General features: G+C 39.4%; 4 protein-coding genes across 6 annotated transcripts; 1 reads left to right on the plus strand and 3 right to left on the minus strand.

Annotated features, from left to right (window-relative positions):
* Positions 1 to 268: 268 nt before the first annotated feature.
* Positions 269 to 10,032, minus strand: obe (obelus). 3 transcript variants are annotated; one of them, XM_065497096.1, is made up of 30 exons: positions 9,920 to 10,032; positions 9,063 to 9,211; positions 8,907 to 9,004; positions 8,677 to 8,828; positions 8,358 to 8,612; positions 8,157 to 8,297; positions 7,963 to 8,107; positions 7,599 to 7,913; positions 7,191 to 7,537; positions 6,823 to 7,134; positions 6,258 to 6,768; positions 5,816 to 6,105; positions 5,648 to 5,767; positions 5,486 to 5,600; positions 5,278 to 5,435; positions 5,047 to 5,223; positions 4,766 to 4,991; positions 4,562 to 4,703; positions 4,402 to 4,510; positions 4,161 to 4,341; positions 3,844 to 4,070; positions 3,647 to 3,796; positions 3,361 to 3,586; positions 3,014 to 3,168; positions 2,577 to 2,861; positions 2,234 to 2,524; positions 1,786 to 2,177; positions 1,027 to 1,453; positions 676 to 971; positions 269 to 615 (listed from the first exon to the last, which is right to left on the minus strand). In XM_065497096.1, exons 2-30 carry the CDS (start codon positions 9,197 to 9,199, stop codon positions 363 to 365), a joined length of 6,633 nt encoding a protein of 2,210 aa, XP_065353168.1. In that variant the 5' UTR covers positions 9,200 to 9,211; positions 9,920 to 10,032; the 3' UTR covers positions 269 to 362. The 3 variants fall into 3 exon arrangements, with proteins under 3 accessions (XP_065353168.1, XP_065353165.1, XP_065353167.1); XM_065497093.1 differs by having other exon boundaries at positions 9,886 to 10,011; XM_065497095.1 differs by having other exon boundaries at positions 9,850 to 10,003.
* A 611-nt stretch (positions 10,033 to 10,643) lies between these two features.
* On the minus strand, positions 10,644 to 14,144 carry LOC135934643 (uncharacterized). The gene is made up of 9 exons (XM_065476547.1): positions 14,009 to 14,144; positions 12,722 to 13,340; positions 12,491 to 12,657; positions 12,402 to 12,434; positions 12,213 to 12,350; positions 11,875 to 12,162; positions 11,372 to 11,820; positions 11,159 to 11,314; positions 10,644 to 11,106 (listed from the first exon to the last, which is right to left on the minus strand). The coding sequence occupies exons 2-9, from the start codon at positions 13,172 to 13,174 to the stop codon at positions 10,961 to 10,963; spliced, it is 1,830 nt and encodes a 609-aa protein (XP_065332619.1). The 5' UTR covers positions 13,175 to 13,340; positions 14,009 to 14,144; the 3' UTR covers positions 10,644 to 10,960.
* Positions 14,145 to 14,203: 59 nt separating this feature from the next.
* Positions 14,204 to 15,355, plus strand: LOC135934648 (uncharacterized). The gene is made up of 4 exons (XM_065476554.1): positions 14,204 to 14,334; positions 14,392 to 14,596; positions 14,654 to 14,860; positions 14,918 to 15,355. The coding sequence occupies exons 2-4, from the start codon at positions 14,414 to 14,416 to the stop codon at positions 15,200 to 15,202; spliced, it is 675 nt and encodes a 224-aa protein (XP_065332626.1). The 5' UTR covers positions 14,204 to 14,334; positions 14,392 to 14,413; the 3' UTR covers positions 15,203 to 15,355.
* GABPI (zinc finger DHHC-type palmitoyltransferase GABPI) lies at positions 15,331 to 17,328 on the minus strand. The gene is made up of 5 exons (XM_065476550.1): positions 17,186 to 17,328; positions 16,779 to 16,957; positions 16,051 to 16,596; positions 15,817 to 15,993; positions 15,331 to 15,757 (listed from the first exon to the last, which is right to left on the minus strand). Exons 2-5 carry the CDS (start codon positions 16,916 to 16,918, stop codon positions 15,565 to 15,567), a joined length of 1,056 nt encoding a protein of 351 aa, XP_065332622.1. The 5' UTR covers positions 16,919 to 16,957; positions 17,186 to 17,328; the 3' UTR covers positions 15,331 to 15,564.
* Positions 17,329 to 17,511: the final 183 nt, after the last annotated feature.

Consider the following 17,511-nt stretch of genomic DNA (forward strand, 5'->3'; position numbering starts at 1 on the left):
ATTTTGAAAGACTTTTAATTATCCTGATTAGCCCATGCTTAAATAGTAGGAAAACGGTGAATCACTGAATTTCTCAGCATTGCTGCTGAATGATTAATACATTTATGAAATAAGTCGTTAAAGATGAGCAATTTTTGTCTGATAGCTAAATACTGGGAAGATTTATCAAGTTGGTTGAGCTCTGATTTTAGAACCCCATTGGTGGCTGTTGGGAATTAATATTTTAGTTATAAGCCAATGTAGGTCAGAAAATATAAACATGATAATCTTTTTAAGTAAAACGCATGTTTAATTTGTATTAAATTATGTACACTGAAAAGATTCCATTTGACCACAACCCTATTTCGGATTTGGAAATGCGATTATTCGAAAAACCTAACCTTCTCTGGTCCATCCTTAAAAGCTTGCAGCAGGGTGTTGCTTGGGAGGGTCATGGACCTAGGCGGCTCATCTGTCTCTTCTTCAATTTTATCCTTGACGACAGCAATAGGAATCTGGTACTGATGGTCTAGCCCCATGTAACAGTTGGAAATAATGTAGAGTGAAAGGATGCCAAGACACGCCTTTTGAGGGGTGTTAAACTCAATGGTGGTCTTCCTGTCAGATGCAGAAATCCTGTAATGTTAATTTATATTTGCATGAGGAACAAAGACCAACTTAAAAGCATCACTCAACCTTTTCAGTCCGAGCAGTGTTCCTGGCTTTGCTCCATCCACATCATTCATTCCAAGAACCAAAAACCAGCCAACGTCCTTTTTGCGAGGGAAATCAGGTGCGTAAGCATAGACGACTCTCGGCGTTCCTCGCGGACACAAACTGATGACGTATGTTTGGCCCGCAGTCAGTTGGATGTAACTGTTGCAAGGCAGCATCACAGGGATGCAGGCTTGTCTCGACTGCGACTCTCGGTTGTATCCAGTGATTGTAAGCCGGATGGAAGGAACAGGCAGGGTCTTCAGCACCTGCTGGTACTAAAAAGAATTTTGTTATCATGAGATTTAACCGCCCACTCTTGCTAAAACTTACAATTGCCACATCCTCCTCTCGTAGGCAACTCTTCAAGACTTTCTTCAAACCGTCCGCCTGTTGTGAGCCCTTGACACATAGCGTTGGCAAATCAGGGGCGAAGTTAACCGCGATCTCTCGGAAGAGCTGCTCATTCATGAACGGCATCTGCCACAGGGGATCACTTTCTGGCCACTTGGCTTGAATTACGCACTGCAGCACCATCTGGATGGTGAGGGTGGTGCTAAGAAGAGCTTTCTCGGCACTCACGTCCATCATGGCTTGCAAAATACGGATGCATTGGTCTAGCACTGATTTCAGGTCAGTGTTGTAGTCGGCAGAAGGCAGCTGCAAGTGCAGCAAGTAAGACTGAATGAGGATGTTTGTCTTCAAATGGGGGTCGTCCAGCTCGCCTTCTACCTTGACGCGGACAAGCTTATTAAGTTCCCTGTAAGCAACAATAATTTATAATTAATATAAAAACGAATAGAGTTACATTGAGTTTATCTTATTTTTAAAAGTCTGACAGAAAGTTTTGTATCATGTCGGGTGTACAGAAAAATAGACTAAAAGTAGAGCAGTACCTTCTGAACTGCCATAAGGGCACAAACCAACAATACATTGTTTATGTCTGACCAAAAAGGATTTTATTTCACGTGTCAGACAGCATTTGTGTACTCTCATATTGCCCAAAAGAAAACAGAGCGATTCAGACAAAAAACCTGTCACGCATTTTGGCGATAGAGGAAAATCATGCTAACGAAAAGCAAAATTTCACACCCATTAATGTTGTCTTCATTGTGCCGAACGGGCAACTCATCATATTCGGTGGCACTACTAAGCAGCTGGATGATTTCATAGGGTGTGCAATCGGGGTGAAGCCTGGTGTCAAAAAGGGCAATGGTTTTGTGACTTATGTAGTAGTAGGACGAGATTCGGCCAAGGGAAGTGGATATGATACCACGACCATCCTCAGCAACTGTGACGCAACCAGTATTCACCAGCTCGTTCAAAGTTTTCTCGATGAGACCGGAGAGGAAATTGTTGATTTCACTTGCTTCAACTGAAGCCAGTCCATAGAATGTGGGGTTCTTTAACAGTCTGCGGAAGAAGAATGTCCACGTCAAGTAGTCCATTGCGTCCTGCTTGCTCTGAATTGTGCCAGCAACAATCTATGATGAATGATGGATGAGGTTTGTCAAAAAGTAGAACACAACAAAAATCTTACTTCTGCATTTAAGTGATCTGGCAGAACTGCCAGCAGTTTTGACTCAACAGGGAATGGTTCGTGTAGGAATCTTTTGTAGAAAGCTTTCTTGATATCATGCACCAATAAAACTGCCACAGCTTGGTGATCGTACTGTGGCCGACCAGCTCGTCCAATCATCTGGAGAACATCCGTGATAGGCATGTCCTCGTAGCGCTTTTTCTTTCCGTCAAAGTATTCTGTGCCTTTCACAACTACCAAATGGGCAGGGAAGTTGACACCCCACGCAAGAGTTGCAGTAGTGACCAGAACCTGACGGTGAACGCGTAAATGCATATAACAATTAAAGATTATCAGCACAAACCATGATTTTTCTGTTGACAAAAAGTTCCTCGATAATATTTCTGTCTCTGTCTGGCAAACCTGCGTGATGGATTCCAATCCCAAATGGAATGAGAAGTTTTAAATTAGGATCTGTCAGTGAGTCAACAATGTTGTAAGCATCTTCCTCTGACATTCCTAGCCAATCCTTTGAATTATCAGGATCAGACGCTTGACACTGGAGAAGGGCCATAGCTGTCAATCGTGTTTGCCGGCGAGAGGCGACAAAAACCAAAGCCGGTTGGTTTGGAGAATGAGTTTTGATGGCCTAAAATAGAGCAAATTTACTGCGCAAAGTTTTCAAGAAAGTTCTAAACAATTTTTAAACTGTGATAAAAAGAAATAAAAAATATAAGTTCTCTTCCTTGCCCTCGCTCGTTGCTCATTAGCTCTTGAGAGATTGTGATAAGAAATTCTCACCTGGAAGGTTGGCTTGTTCATGGTGGCCATTCTTGGGCAGAAGTGTTTACCAGGGAATCCAGAGATATGAATCTGAACAGGCACAGGTCGTACACTGGGTCTGAAGTTGTATAAACCTCTCTGAGTGCTAATGCCAAGCCAAGCTGCCAAATCGTCTATAAGTTTAGATTAAATATTATGTTTGCTGTGGATCAATACGGTAACTTAACCCCAATCATTCCAACATACAAAAGAAAACAATAAGAAAAAAATAATACCAACTTAAAGTCATCCAACATGAAAACCGTTCACTCTATTAAAAGCGCTGTCAAGCAAGAATGGGCTCGTCAAATTTAACTCGGACTAACCTGCATTAGCGAGGGCAGTGGAAAGACCAACGACTCTGCAGTTGGTTGCGCCTCCTTGGGAGTGAGCCGCGATGTAGCTCGCTCTTGACACAATCACCTCCAATACAGGACCACGATCTTCACCAAGTAGGTGAATTTCGTCAATGATGAGCAATGAAACCTGTCTAACGTAATTCCTCGTTTGCCAGCTTCGGCTCACACCGTCCCATTTTTCTGGCGTTGTCACCTGGCATGCGCAATTACGCGATTTATTTCATTTTCAAAGTTAATGATCAATTTAACAAACCACAACGTCCGCAGAGGCGATAGCAGCCGCATCAGGACTTGAATCCCCAGTCAGCTCAATTACTTTCTTCCCGAGTTTCTTCACAAACTTTTCATTCCAGTCCTTGATTCTCTCTCGGACCAAGGCCTTCAAGGGAGCTATGTACACGATCTACAAAGCAAGAAATGAAAGTCATGGCTAGACGTTAAAATTGTTACCTTGGTCCCAGGATGTTCTCTGAAAACGCGGAAGATAGCGAGCTCCGCTACAACAGTTTTGCCGGAGCCAGTGGCAGCTCCAAGAACTACATTTTCATCAGTGTGGTATAGACAGTGGAAAACTTGGGTTTGGATCGCATTGAATGCAAGAATGTTGTCGCCAAATAAACTCTCCAGCTTAGGGTCGTTCAGAGCGCTGATAGGCAGTGGGTCCAAATCCAAAAGATCTGTTACAATGTATTTTGAAATTGACATATTTTGCTTTAAGAGTAGAATCATTACTTAGAGAGAGGATTTAAATTGAAAGAGTGCCATACCTGTATGTGCAGAGTAGCCATCTGGGAAGGTGACGTCTTTGAAACTGAAAGATTGTGAGTAGTCTGCGTTAAGCCAACGGTCGCTCACAACTCTCACAATGCAAGTGTGGGAAGAGTAGTTGGTCTCTTGCAAATTGAGTGGGATCATGATGGTAGTTTTGATTGGTTCTTGAAATCGCACCTGTTTAATTTCACAAGAAAAAAATGAATGGGATATTGGAGAAATGGTTAGAATACTAACTTGTTTCTTGTTGATGAGGATTGATTCATAGTGATGAATTCTGCTTGTTGTGCAATCTTCAATCCACAGCCAGAAAATTTCAGCAGTCTTGTGAATGCGGTCACACCACCTAATAAATTGTTGTAAAAATGCATGAAAATAACAAACGTTGGTTAATTACTTGAATTTTGGCGTGATGGTCGCTGTAATTTTTACAACTGTGGCTGTGATAGGCTGGACAACAGTATCAATGACAACTGTCGGGAATGCCTCAACATGATACTTCAGTTCTGGCCCCAGTCTTGTATTCCTCACCATGGCACCTGGGATTCAACAATTATTGTTACATTTCTAGCTGGCACTGCAGCAAAATTATGTGACGTACCAATATCAGATGCAGACATATCCCTCATTCTGTCCAGAGTCAGGTGGCTCTTCTTCAACTTTTCCAGCACATCCATTCCAAATCTATCCATTTGCGCTAAAGGGTGTTCAGTGTCCCACAGCTGTTTTTCCATCATCTTGGCAATCTTCAAAGTACGGTTGGACAAAATCGCATCGCCATGCTTCAGAGCCAAGTCAAACAAAGCCCTTGCAATTCTTGCTGCATTCTATTCAAAACCTTCAAATTTAGCAAATTTAACTATGAGAACTTAGCACACTCACGTCTGTCACATAGCATTTGTCAGAAATCAGAGAGAACGACTTGATGAATCCTTTGGAAAGGTGAGCCTGTAAAAGAACGTTCACCTTTCCATGAATGTTGTCTGGTCCACCTTTGACTGGAAGATAGCAGTAGTTTTCATAAAGTTCATCAAGCTCATCCATTTCTTCATCTCGAAGCTGCACAGAGGGAAAAATGTTAAAAAAACATACAAAACACCCAGCAAAATTTACCTTGAGCTGCTCAAATTCTTGAGCATGTGACATCACAGTCAAAATATCAGCATCACTCAACGCATTCATATTATTGTCGCTCCCTGCATTCATTTCCTCGACAAACATTTGCATTGTGTCATATTTGATGTAGAAATAACTGGCTGTTCTGCCAATATCTGATGAGACAGTTCAGTATCGATAGATTTGTTAAGAAAATATTATTTACCTGTGGCATCCAAACTTCCTGTAGGATGATGGAATCGCACCATTCGAGCTTGCTGGAGCTTGTCAGCGCATAGGACTATCAATTCATTGCACCTTTCATTTAGCTCAGGATCATCCTAATCATAAGTTTTTAACAAAAAGCCTCAAATAAAAAATAATTTACCTTCAGCATCTGAACTGTAGCTCCATAGCACAACGGGTTCTTCCTCATGCGCACATAGAGATAGGTGTACTTGAGCCACTCAATCGCGTCTTGGACATTTGAGATTGTTCCCAAAACGATCTAAGTTTCACAACTTAATTTAAACCACAGAAAATACTACAAAGTTACCTCTGCATTGAGATTATCCGCAAGGCAATTGATAAACTGGCTTTCAATTGGATACTGATTTGTCAAGAGTGACAAGTAATGGTTCAACTTTTCGTGTGACGTGATGATGCATCCGTGGCCCGACTTGTCAAACTGAGGGCGACCAGCTCGGCCGAAAATTTGCAGAACGTCTAAAATGCCCAAGTCGACAAAGGATCCGTGCTTGGCATCGTAGATTTCAGTGCCTTTGATGATGACGGCATGCGCAGGCAAGTTTACACCCCACGCCAAGGTTGCCGTGCACACCAAAACTGAAATAATCATTTTTACAAAGATGCAAAAATTTCAATCCGAAAATGAACATAGCATTTATTTATAAGAGCTGCTGAAAACGGAATAAATAAATACACACAATGTAAATTAATGAATTTTAAACGTTCAAGAATTATACCATCCTATTTACCTGAAATGTATCCTTCAGCAAAGTATTGCTCGACCAGATTCCTGTCTTTCCTCAGCATTCCAGCATGGTGAACTCCAAATCCGTTGGGCATGAGTTCAGCAAGTTGCTTGTTTTGCAGTTTGCCTGACGCCCGGAGAGCCTGGCCCTGCAAGGACCCCGACTTAGGCTCAAAAGACGCCGTTTTCCCATTCATCTGGGCCTTGTTTAGCAGCATTTGAGCCGTGCGGACAGTGGCATTCCGTGCGTGCACGAATACCATCACTTGGTGACCCTTTTCAACCATTTCTAACACCTTGTCATAGCAGACGTCATCCATGTCGTTCATTTGCTGGAGAGCTTTGCGCGCCTTGATTCCAACAAAAGACATACTGAGGGGCACAGGCCTGAATCTGTGGTCAAAGTAGAATAGGCCTTTGTACAGATTGACTCGCAAGAACTGCGCAACGTCCAAGTAGTTTGGTAGTGTAGCTGACAAACCGACAATGCGGACCATTCTTTGGGTTGTCTCAACCTGAATTTGCAAAATTTTAGCGTCAACTAATATATTGCATAGAAAAGTCTTTACCATGCGCAAGGTACGAGCTACGATGGCCTCAAGGACAGGACCTCGATCACCATGAAGAAGGTGAACTTCGTCAATGATAATCAACCTCACTATCTCAGTGAGTTCCACATCTGAGCTAGGGTTGGCCTTTCTCGAGACCACATCCCACTTTTCAGGCGTGGTTACCAACATCTGGGTCTCTTCCATCTCTTTCTTTGTCAGGTTCATGTCACCAGTTAACTCTCGCACTTGCATTCCAAATGCAGACAGCCGCTTTTGAAAGCTTCTAGCCATTTCAGCCGCCAAGGCTTTCATTGGCGCAATATACACAATCTGCGGAAAATTTTGGAAATTATTTTTTGCCCCACTTGACACGGATTGCAGCAAACCTTAAATTTCCTCAAATCGATCTTGCCATTAATATAATACTGTTTGACCACGTTCATCACTGTGAGCAAAGCGACATTGGTCTTTCCAGCACCAGTGGGGGCACAAATCAAAAGGTTCTCATTGGAATTGTAAGCGGTTTCAAATACAACACTTTGGATTCTGTTAAGCGATTCAATTCCAGCAAATGCAGCTTGGCCCAATTCATCTAGATAGGAAATTTTGACCCGATCCTCACCAACAGTTAATGGAGCTGGTTTCGAAATTGGTATGTCAACTTGCTCATATTCTTTAGTGTCCTTCCTTGTCACGTTTTCAGGGAGCAACATTTTCATATTTGAAATGAAGCCTAAATTGAAATAGTTAATAAGTTTCAAGAGTAAAATTAATGCTTCATTAAATTCTTTCACCTGCCGATTGACGTATTTCATTTTGACTATCATAGACATTGGGCAAATCCATCCAGGCTGGCCTGTTGGGCAACACCACTTTCTTTGGGCCAAAGAGTCCCTTTTTCTGGACAGCGGTTAACTGCGCGATTCTTGCTGCACGCAATTTCTCTGGATCGAACAGCTCCTCATCGTCGGAATCAGAGTCAGCTGCATTCTTCAGAGCAGCCTTTGTCATCTTTTTCTCCTCTTTGCGGATTTGCTTCATCAATAGTACCTCATCCTCCCTCTGGACTGTCACTTGACAAGCAAGCTGGGGTCCTCGGGGTGCAGAATCTGCTGACAATGAGTTATTTTTTGGAATTATCTTCCAACCAAATATTACATTTAGGTTCTCTAAGAGGCTTGTTCTTCTTTTCCGGGGCAGCTTCGAACAGAGCTGCATTCTTCAGGTCTTCATTGATCAAAGTCCTTTTCTCAAGCAGAACCTGAGCCAGCTCTATCTTCTCATATCCCAGCATGTCCAAGAGCTTTAGGAAGACTGTATAGAAGGAAAATGTACTAACTTTAAAGTAATACTTCCTCCTGTAGTTCATCATTGCTACGGTGCGACCTTAGCATTTCAGCAAGAGAGTTGGCCACTTCAGCGCTTGGCAAACCCCCCATGAAGTCTTTTCCACACCAGCACTCCACTTGTTCAATCATCCAATGCATGCCATACTGATATATATTTTTTCATGTGAAATTTAATTGAATTTCATTTAAAAATCGTGGCCCTACATTTTGGCGCTGCTCTATTGCCGAAGTTTTGTACTGCATAGAAAAGTTGTCTACTACTTGAATGGTCTGCCTTTTAACAGTCATATCGAGCAACCTGCTAAAATCTGGAATTGGCCAAGGCTCTGGAGGAGACACTTTGATGTTGTTGCCAAAGGTGGACGTGTTTTCCTTTATCTTGAAAAAGGAGCCATCGCAGATTTCTTTCAGTTGATCCACGTGTTCCGAGCTCAAGTTTGCTATTACATCTTTTACAGTCTGCAAACCAAGTTTACGTATGTATATTTTGTACTATGCAACTATTTCAAATTAAATATTAAACCTGAAATGCTTTCTTCGCTTGCGCAGGAGTTATTTGACCAAATGAGAGAGACAACGACTTCTGCAAACTTACAGTCAACACTTCTTGACCAACTAAGATCTGCAAAATCATAATCACAGACTCTTCCAACAAATCATCACCGCTCTCAGGTCCTAAAATTATATCAGATTTTTATGTTAACAAAAAGAACAATTTTAATTTGAAAAAAAAAATCCAAGTCGTATACTTGCCAACAATATCTTTAGCGACATCTTTAAGCTTTTGTAGTGTTTTAATGGAATCTGGAGATAATTTTTTCAGAAATTTCTGCAGCTCTCGCTGCGTTAAACTGAAATATATTTTGGTGAGATTAAAATTACATTTGGGGCTTTAAGGAAATGATATACGTCTTTCGCCTGTTTTCTTTCCATGTTCTTCGAGCCTGAAGAGCCTGCGAAAGATCGGTTTCGGGCACAACAGGTCCCAGTTGCGCAAAGGTCCGCAAATATCTTGAAAAACTTGGTTTTTCGTATGTTGGTGCCATTTTCACAACTTGCTGAAAACAGTAATGAGAAATTAAACCCATGAATGGACACAACAAATCATGAATTGTTATTCTTAAGCTTTCAATTTGATTTGCTAAACTTAAGGGTATACGAGTAGTAGGGATTTGGATCAGACAATAAGCCAAAAATCATGTTACCCTACTACAAAAGAATTACTTAGGGGGTAACAGGATTGTCGGATCCTGATATTACTATCCTTAATAGCAATCAAGAATATTTTTATCATATAAAATTTATGATGATAATATGTATGTATGAATGGTATGAATGGAAAATTTTCACTTTTAGTTTTCGCCACCCCTACTTTTATATTAGATTTATAAAAACTGGCGATAAGTTATTTAACCCGACAGAAACAGTTATTTTGCCATAGAAGGATATGCATAAGCAGTTGACAGGCGTTGATACTTAATTTTGCATTTTGTGTATTATTTATGTGCATCATATCTCCTTTAACCCAGTGTCTTTTATTCTAGACAAATTTAAATTGTCAACTAAATTCTGTAAATTATGTATAACATTACATACATTATGCTAAAACCCGTTTCTGTGGATTTTTGACGAGAGTGATTACGTATGTACCAAAAATTTAAGTTTTACGTCATAGATTAAGGACCAAATAATCTACCTTGCGCCAGTACAATAACGTCTAACAACAACTAACTATGCTCATCAGGCAGAGGAACGAGTTTCAAGACCCTCCTTTCTCCAGTCTTGCTTTCCGTGTTTTTGCTGTTGTTGCTGCTCTGCGTTTCGCTATAACTTTTTACTTCATCGCTGCCGTCATCCAGCTGCGTGTGATCGTGCCGTGCAGCCCAGCCCGTGTCTGAATTGAAAGAATGCTGACTGTCACAAGAGGGGTGTACCGTTGTTTACTTGTGTGCGCACCAATGGAGCAAAGTGGTGCAAGCACTGCAAGCAGCGCGCGAACCAGCGCGAACGCGAGTGATGAACTGAACTTACATGAAATTAATGATTTATTTTAATTATCTTATTTAAAAAAAACTTACAATCATTCGATAAGTTTGTAAAATTAACAGTGAGCTTTGAGTAAAATGATAGTAAAAATCAACAGGAAATAAGGGCGCTTTAAATTGTTTAGAAATTCTAAATAGAAAATATTTTCAACTCAAAATAATTTCTTTTGTTTCTTTTATTTAAAATAAACATTTTGTTTGGAAAAAATTAATTGTGGTTACACATGTAACATTTCCAATTTTTTTGTTCTCTAAAATTTTACGTTGATCAAATTAAGAATTGGTAACACAAAGGAGGAATTGTTATTGAAAATTAAAAAAAATATCAATAACTTACTAGGCAGTTAAGCATATTTAAAAAATTATTTTCATGGTCAATTGATGCTGATCTTACCACACTTTTCCATTTGGGATATTTTGGCATAAATTACTGCGTTCATGGTTTAAAGCCCCTGCATTTATTTTGTTCCTGACAAAAATTTGAAAACCTTTTCAAGTGAGGACGTGACAAAAAATAATAATTTTGTTTGAGGAAGAATCTACTTCAGGTATATTTCTTGGGTAAGCAGAAACAAAAAATTAAAATTTTTATAAAAATGCCTCAAATTTATATTATTTGGCAGGAGTAGAAATTTACAAAGATCAGAAAATGGAGATAACTATAAATAGAACTTTCAGTTACAAAATTGCTATTTCAAAGATAGATTACATTCCCAATTTTATGAATCTTTTTGTTTCGCACAGTTCTTTTCGGAGTTTCTCTCAAAGTAGAGACATTTTCTCGGAAGATTTTGGAGTGCTTATCTCTGCAACTGATGACAGCCGGCGCAGTTTTGCCACCTCTTGTGTATCCCACAATTCGGTTCGCCAGGTTGAATAAGTGGAAATAAGTTTTTTAATGACGACTCCTACATTGCAATTTTCAGATATTTTTGCGGATTACAGTATATAAACACTTACCAACAAGCGAATCGTGAGGTACTTTAGCTTGCTTGGCCAAAAAACAGTAAAGCTCTGCGTGCATATCGCAGACAAGGAGTTTGAAGTGAGCTCGGTTTGCAGACATCCAACTCATAACCAAGGCAAACTTCCTGAACAAGTCTTCACAGTCATAATCTAAAATCAAAACCTGTCATTTATTCAAATATTCGATTGACTTATGCAAAATCATACCTGTATTCCTTAGTGTGGAAAAATAAATGACGATTTTAGATGTTAGCCGAAAAATGCTTCTCATGCACTCTGCAGAGTGAGCTGGAGAAATGCACCCAGGAAGATTGACCGATGATGCAAAATGCAGACTAGTCATGACATCACAGAGTTTCAGAGCCACCTGGATCTTGTAAACTTCTTTCTGTGGACCATGCTCCTTCAATTCTTTGGCAAACTGGTCTGTCTGTTGGCCCTTGACAGTTTCTTCAGGGTGGATGATGGCAGCAAGCTTTCGGCATATTTTTGCCAGATGGCATTCAGGGCCATCATGGTAGCCGTGGAGGCAAATGCCTTTCAGCAGCTTGGGCTTTGACGCCAATATTCTATGCATCGCTTCCAGCAACGATAGAAGCACACAAGGCACAGTTTTCATGTCAGCACATTTTTGCAATATCCAGTGGCTTATGTGTCTAAAAAAATAATAGGTTAAATTTGTATCAAGCTAAGGACAAGGGCTTAGTTACAAATAGTTGTTGTCTGGAAAGAGAAGAACACTGGTGATAAAATTGACTGATGCACACACAACAGGGCCTAATGTGAAATAATCGTGTCTGATAGCAGCAGTATCACAGATTTGAGCTATTTGTTGCAGCACCAGAGGAAGACCGTGCATGTTTGGAGAATCCTTTTGATAGCTCAAATCTATAGGCTCATTTAAGTTTCGGCTCAGATTCAACAAGTCGGCATTGCAAGTCGATTCGAGTAAAACGAGTTGAAGTCGGAGGCTAGGCGCCTGTTCTTCGGGAAACCATCTGCAAAAAACTTCTTATCAACCAGCCCAAGACTTAAGCCTGGTTATTACTTCTCTGCGCTATCTAAACTTCTTAACTCCCAATGTTGATGTATATTTTTAGATGTGTAAAGCCTAGGACTGTATGTTGGAACATTCATTAATTCAGCATATGTCGCACTGAGAAGAGCTTCAGTTTTTTCAAGTTCCCTAGAGTTGGACATATATTAAGAACATAATGCAAATAATTTTTTAACTTACTCTTTGCTTTTGATATCCTGATCACATTTCTTCCTGGAAGTACGTTAGAAGATAAGAAATTTATAGTCAACAGACAAGACACCTCTTACTTTTCAGTCTTCAATGTCAATATCACATCAAATATGGGATCAACACAATCAACAGTAGGTGTATTTGAGCTGTTGCTTTCAGCGCTGCGTTTGGCTCTCCTTTTTTCAGCATTTGGTGCTCTTTTAAGTGCTGCGACCACTTGAGAGCTGGCTTGCTTCTCAAGCTCCTAAATTTCATACATTTTAATCAGATGATTAGATGCATCCAAAGGTGAACAGTACAATACTCACATCTTTTTTCAGATTTGAAGAGCTTGGTTTTGGGTCTACCTGCTTGGTCATTGTTTTTTCAATAATGATGTCTTGACGAGGCAGATTTATTTTGGAGTCCGGCTTAATCATTTCACAGTCTTCCATTTGTGGTGCAGGATTACAATTAGCCTCAGCTTGGGCCGCAGACTCACGAGGAACGTCATACTGGGATAGGATTGCATCCAATTCCACGCCATCTATTTCTTCATCAGACCACTCAAACTCATTATTTTGGACTGGTTTTACAGCATTTTCTGCATTCCCAGTTAAGCATTTGTTTGTTGAGTTTGAAACGTCAACGCTCTGCACGTCCAGTTGAGAGTATTGAGCTTTTATTTTTTGTCGCTGTTTTTTAGGAGGCGGTGGTTTGTAAGGTCCATTTCCACTAGAAAACTGGGACATCATATCTGAGAACTTGGCTTGTGAAGCCATGCTGGCGCTGATGTTATTAGAAGGCAAATTTTGTCCAGTCAAAAGCACACATTGAACCAACAACCCAATGTTGCAATGAGGATTTTACTTCATGTTCAACAGCGGTATTTTAGGTGTGTGTTTCAATACTTTCAGCTCAAGTTGAATACTCTGCGCATCAGCAAACCTGAAATTGAAGAAAAGAATCGTGAAAACATTTAATGATTCAAATTAATGGAAAATTAGCATGAATAAAATAATGCTTTTAATTTGATGCAATGAATGGATTGGATATATGTATACATTTTAGGGGCAGAGGGTGAAAAAATAATCAGTCGTTTATGACTAACAGGACACAAGGGACCTTAAACAAAATTTTAAATCGAATTTAGGATAAGATCCTTGACAGCAGTAAACAATCTTTAACTAAATTAACATTTTAAGAGAATTGACTTTGATAAATCATTCCGAATTAAATTAAGAACAAATTAAAATAAGGAAAGAATTTACCCGATTGAGTTGGGTCCTTCACCATTAAGAACACTAAACTTCTTGGAAATAAAAATGCGACTTGATTGCTCGGTTAAATCTGATTATCATTCTCTCTCTCTCTGTTGCCTTTACAAATTTCTAACAAATATAAGGTTTGAACTCACGAAATTTGTATGTACTTAAACACGAAAAAATAAGAAAGGAACATAGAGTTGGCAAAACAACACAAAGGGGGCTAGCCAAACTTTTATCAGCCCTCTGTTGAAAAGACTAAAGCATTCTGCAACAAATTGGCATCTCTTTTCTTTAAAATGAAAATTTACAACAGACAAAATCGTTCCCAGCAAAGGAAAAAGCACTTACTTTTTTATTCTCGATCTCACCGGCGTTGACACTTTACTGTTCTCAAGCCCTGCTGTGCACTGCCTGTGCCTGGTGCCTGCTGCCTGCTTGTTTGTTTCGTTTTGTTGTTATCCGAGCAGACAAGGCCTGGGCAGCGCTGCCAACATACGTGGGTGAAAAAATTTGACCAATCAGACGCTCATGAAGTAGTCACGTGAGATGTTAAAAGAGCGGGATTGTAAGGCTTATTCACAATAATAATTCCGTTAACGCAATGGAATGAACATAGATTTTGTTGTCATTCGACTGATTGGCACAACCGAAGGGTTTCTATAGCTTTTGAATTGGTATAATTTCAAAATAATTTAACATGTAGGCATAATCTAGTAAAATTATTCGAACAGGTCGAAGAAGTCCGTCAATGCAATGTTTCAGGAGCTACCCAAGAGTGTTGAAAGAGCTGAAGAGTTTTTCAGAAATTACAAGGAAAATTTCCACATGAGACAAATCATACAGGCTGAGGAAAATGCCTACAATTTTGCAGATTCAATTCAGCAAGCACTCGCGACACTTTCATCGCAATTGAACGAGAAAAATGTTGAACTTGAGGTTTGTTACAGACAAGTATGTCAGGAAGTATTAAATCATCAACATTGATGATTGCAGGAGACAGTGTCTGCTATTCAGGATGCAAAAAGAAGAAGGAAAATACTAACTGAACAGTTGAAGGAAGCAAGCCTTGAGGACAGGAGAGCATTAGAGAATAAATTGTGTGCTGTTGAAGAAGTGCGCAAGGACCTCGAAAAGGAAAAACAAGCCCTTGTGATGCACTTTGAAGACAAAAAGATGTGCATTAAAAACAGGAATGTCATTGTAAGTCTACTCTATAAAGTTCATTCCAGTATCTTCTAATTATGCTCTTCATTCAAGGATCAAATTGATGCTCTGCGAGTTCCAAAATCTCTGTTTTCTCACTATCTCCAGCTGAGTATTTCCACTACAGATCATAACCATCAAGTTCTTTTGAAGTTTCCCTACAGAGATGGCCAGCAATCATTGCAGATTATATTTGACACTGAGAAGCGGATTGTGTGTGAGCCGCAAACTGAAATATCGAAATTTTCGAAAGAGTTGAACAAAGAGGGTAATGTCACAATGTTCTTGTTCAAAGTTTGGAAATATTTGAGATCGAAAGAGAAATCTCAGCTCAACTAATTCTCATGTGTACATGATATAATTAAAGCCTTAAATCTCTATCAGCTCTGATCTTGGTGTACCTAGGTCTACTTCTGGTCCTTTTTAACAACTCTTATGTAAATAGATAAATAGAGGAATTAAAAATATTATTTAGTTATGTATACCAAGCAATTTGAAGCGTTTATTTCTCTTTGGACAGCAAGCATGTTAAAAATGATTAAAATTTGAGACAAAATTCTCATATGTTCACAATTCCAATAGAAATTAATTTGTTTCAAGGCAACCATAGGATTAAATGCAAACTAATACAGCAGGTTGATGATTGTGCTAATTTCTGCTAGCATGAAAACTTATGATATACACAGGACAAATAAGACACGTTAAACATGTAAATTCAACCTTTTGCTTTTCGATGACCCAGGGAAACAACACTTTTTCTCATGTGACGGTATCTGCGACCATTCATAAAGCGAGTACCCAAGGAGAGCCAAAAAGAGGTGACGCACTATCGCAATGGACAAAATTACAGCCACTATGAAGCTGTAAGCACCTCCAACAAAGCAAAGTGCAATACTGTAAAATAAAAAGGGTCAACTTAATCGCCATTATCAAAATTTAGGAGCATGACTCACTAAAAGTCGTAAAATACATCACTGCAGTCATCAGGGACTAGAATGGAGTCCATCAAGAGGAAGGGGTGGCAGGCAGTAGTCAACACTAAGTACGAGTACAGGAACAACGCGCATGTAGTCAACACACTTCCAGTCAAGAATTTCCGCACGTTTTTACTACCAATGCAACAGTCAAGCCTACAACATGAAAACTTAGGAATTTTGTTGCTTCTATTGAACTATTCGACAGCTCACCAATAACAGTGGTAGTCAGCTCTCAGCACACAGTGATCACAAATGCTGCAGTGCATTGTGTCCTGTGGACACTTGATCCTGCAAACCTTGCAGGCTTGGTTGCTTCCTTCTTCGTCACCCATCGCTTGGGTAGAGGTGAATCGGGCGGCGCACAGAAGTGAAATACCCAACATCAGAAGAACAATGAATACAAAGTTCTCAGATGGAAGGATTTCTAGGCGGGGGATTACGATGAACTCAAATATAAGGAGCAAACTTATAGCTGAGGTCACCGACCAGGAGAGGAAAAATTTGGATCTAGGATTTATTTCGCCGTAAAATTTCTTGGCGTAAAAAATAATGAAAGGGATGAGAAGGAATGTGATGAATGTACACCACACATTCACTGATGCAACTAAAGCAAACAGTGGAAGCAAAACTGTGGGAAGGACAACGTCTAAAGGGACAGTCTTTGCTCCACCGCGCCATGGGATACGACATCTGTCTTGAATCACGCGGTACATGTTCAAGTGTATGTCAGCAGGCATAGATCTCCCCGTCATAGTTCTGTAAAAAATTATAATTTTTTAGTGCTTTACATTGCAATGCGCGCTGAGCTAGAAATTTACTAGGTCTCGCACACATTTTCTTGCAAATAGGTGGCTTATGTATCCAATTCTTAAATAATATAAACCTGTACTACAATTATAATTAAATATGTATTTACCACTAAATAATACACAACCTACCGATCAAAATATTCGTCAACATGTTCGCAATCACATAAACACCCAAGCAAGTGACTCCTTTGATTTTTCAAATTAACATATTCACAGCAGCATAAAAAATTGTTGCTGTCGTCCTCTTCAATGATAAAATATTGGTTCATCACCCTCTCAGAGTCACATGAAGAATGAACTGGCAGCTGCTGCAATTATTACAATACGTACATACTTAGGAAATTAATAGTGTCGGTCATAAGGAAAATTAGAAACTAGACAAAAAATCGTCCTGGTATGTAGCGGTAAAATTGCCCAGAAAAGGCAAAAGCTATTCACCAGTGAAAATTTAGGTCTTTGTTGAGCGATGCGCAAATATCTAATTGCGCAATTTTACCGCTAACAGGACGAAATATATACGTAATTGGCATACATACCTTAATACTAGATAATAATAGTTAAACATAAAATATACATAAAACAAATATTATTTAATAAACAAAGTAGCAGATCACAACAACACTGAACCACTGATGACTACAATTAATTGGGTGTGTCTCAATAATATGTTATACATATCAGTGTTTTGTTTAAGAAATTCGTTTTACCAACTGAAATAAAGTTTTACTTAACCCATCGCCCTCAATGACTCTGAGATTGTTGTTTATGTATCTTATAGATTTTTAATTTCGAAAAAAGTTTAAAAATATCAAAATAAATCAATTCTTAAATAAATAATATTGTATTTAACCAGAGAAATTTT

The sequence above is a fragment of the Cloeon dipterum genome, chromosome 1 (assembly GCF_949628265.1).
Source record: "Cloeon dipterum chromosome 1, ieCloDipt1.1, whole genome shotgun sequence".
NCBI classification, from domain to species: domain Eukaryota; kingdom Metazoa; phylum Arthropoda; class Insecta; order Ephemeroptera; family Baetidae; genus Cloeon; species Cloeon dipterum.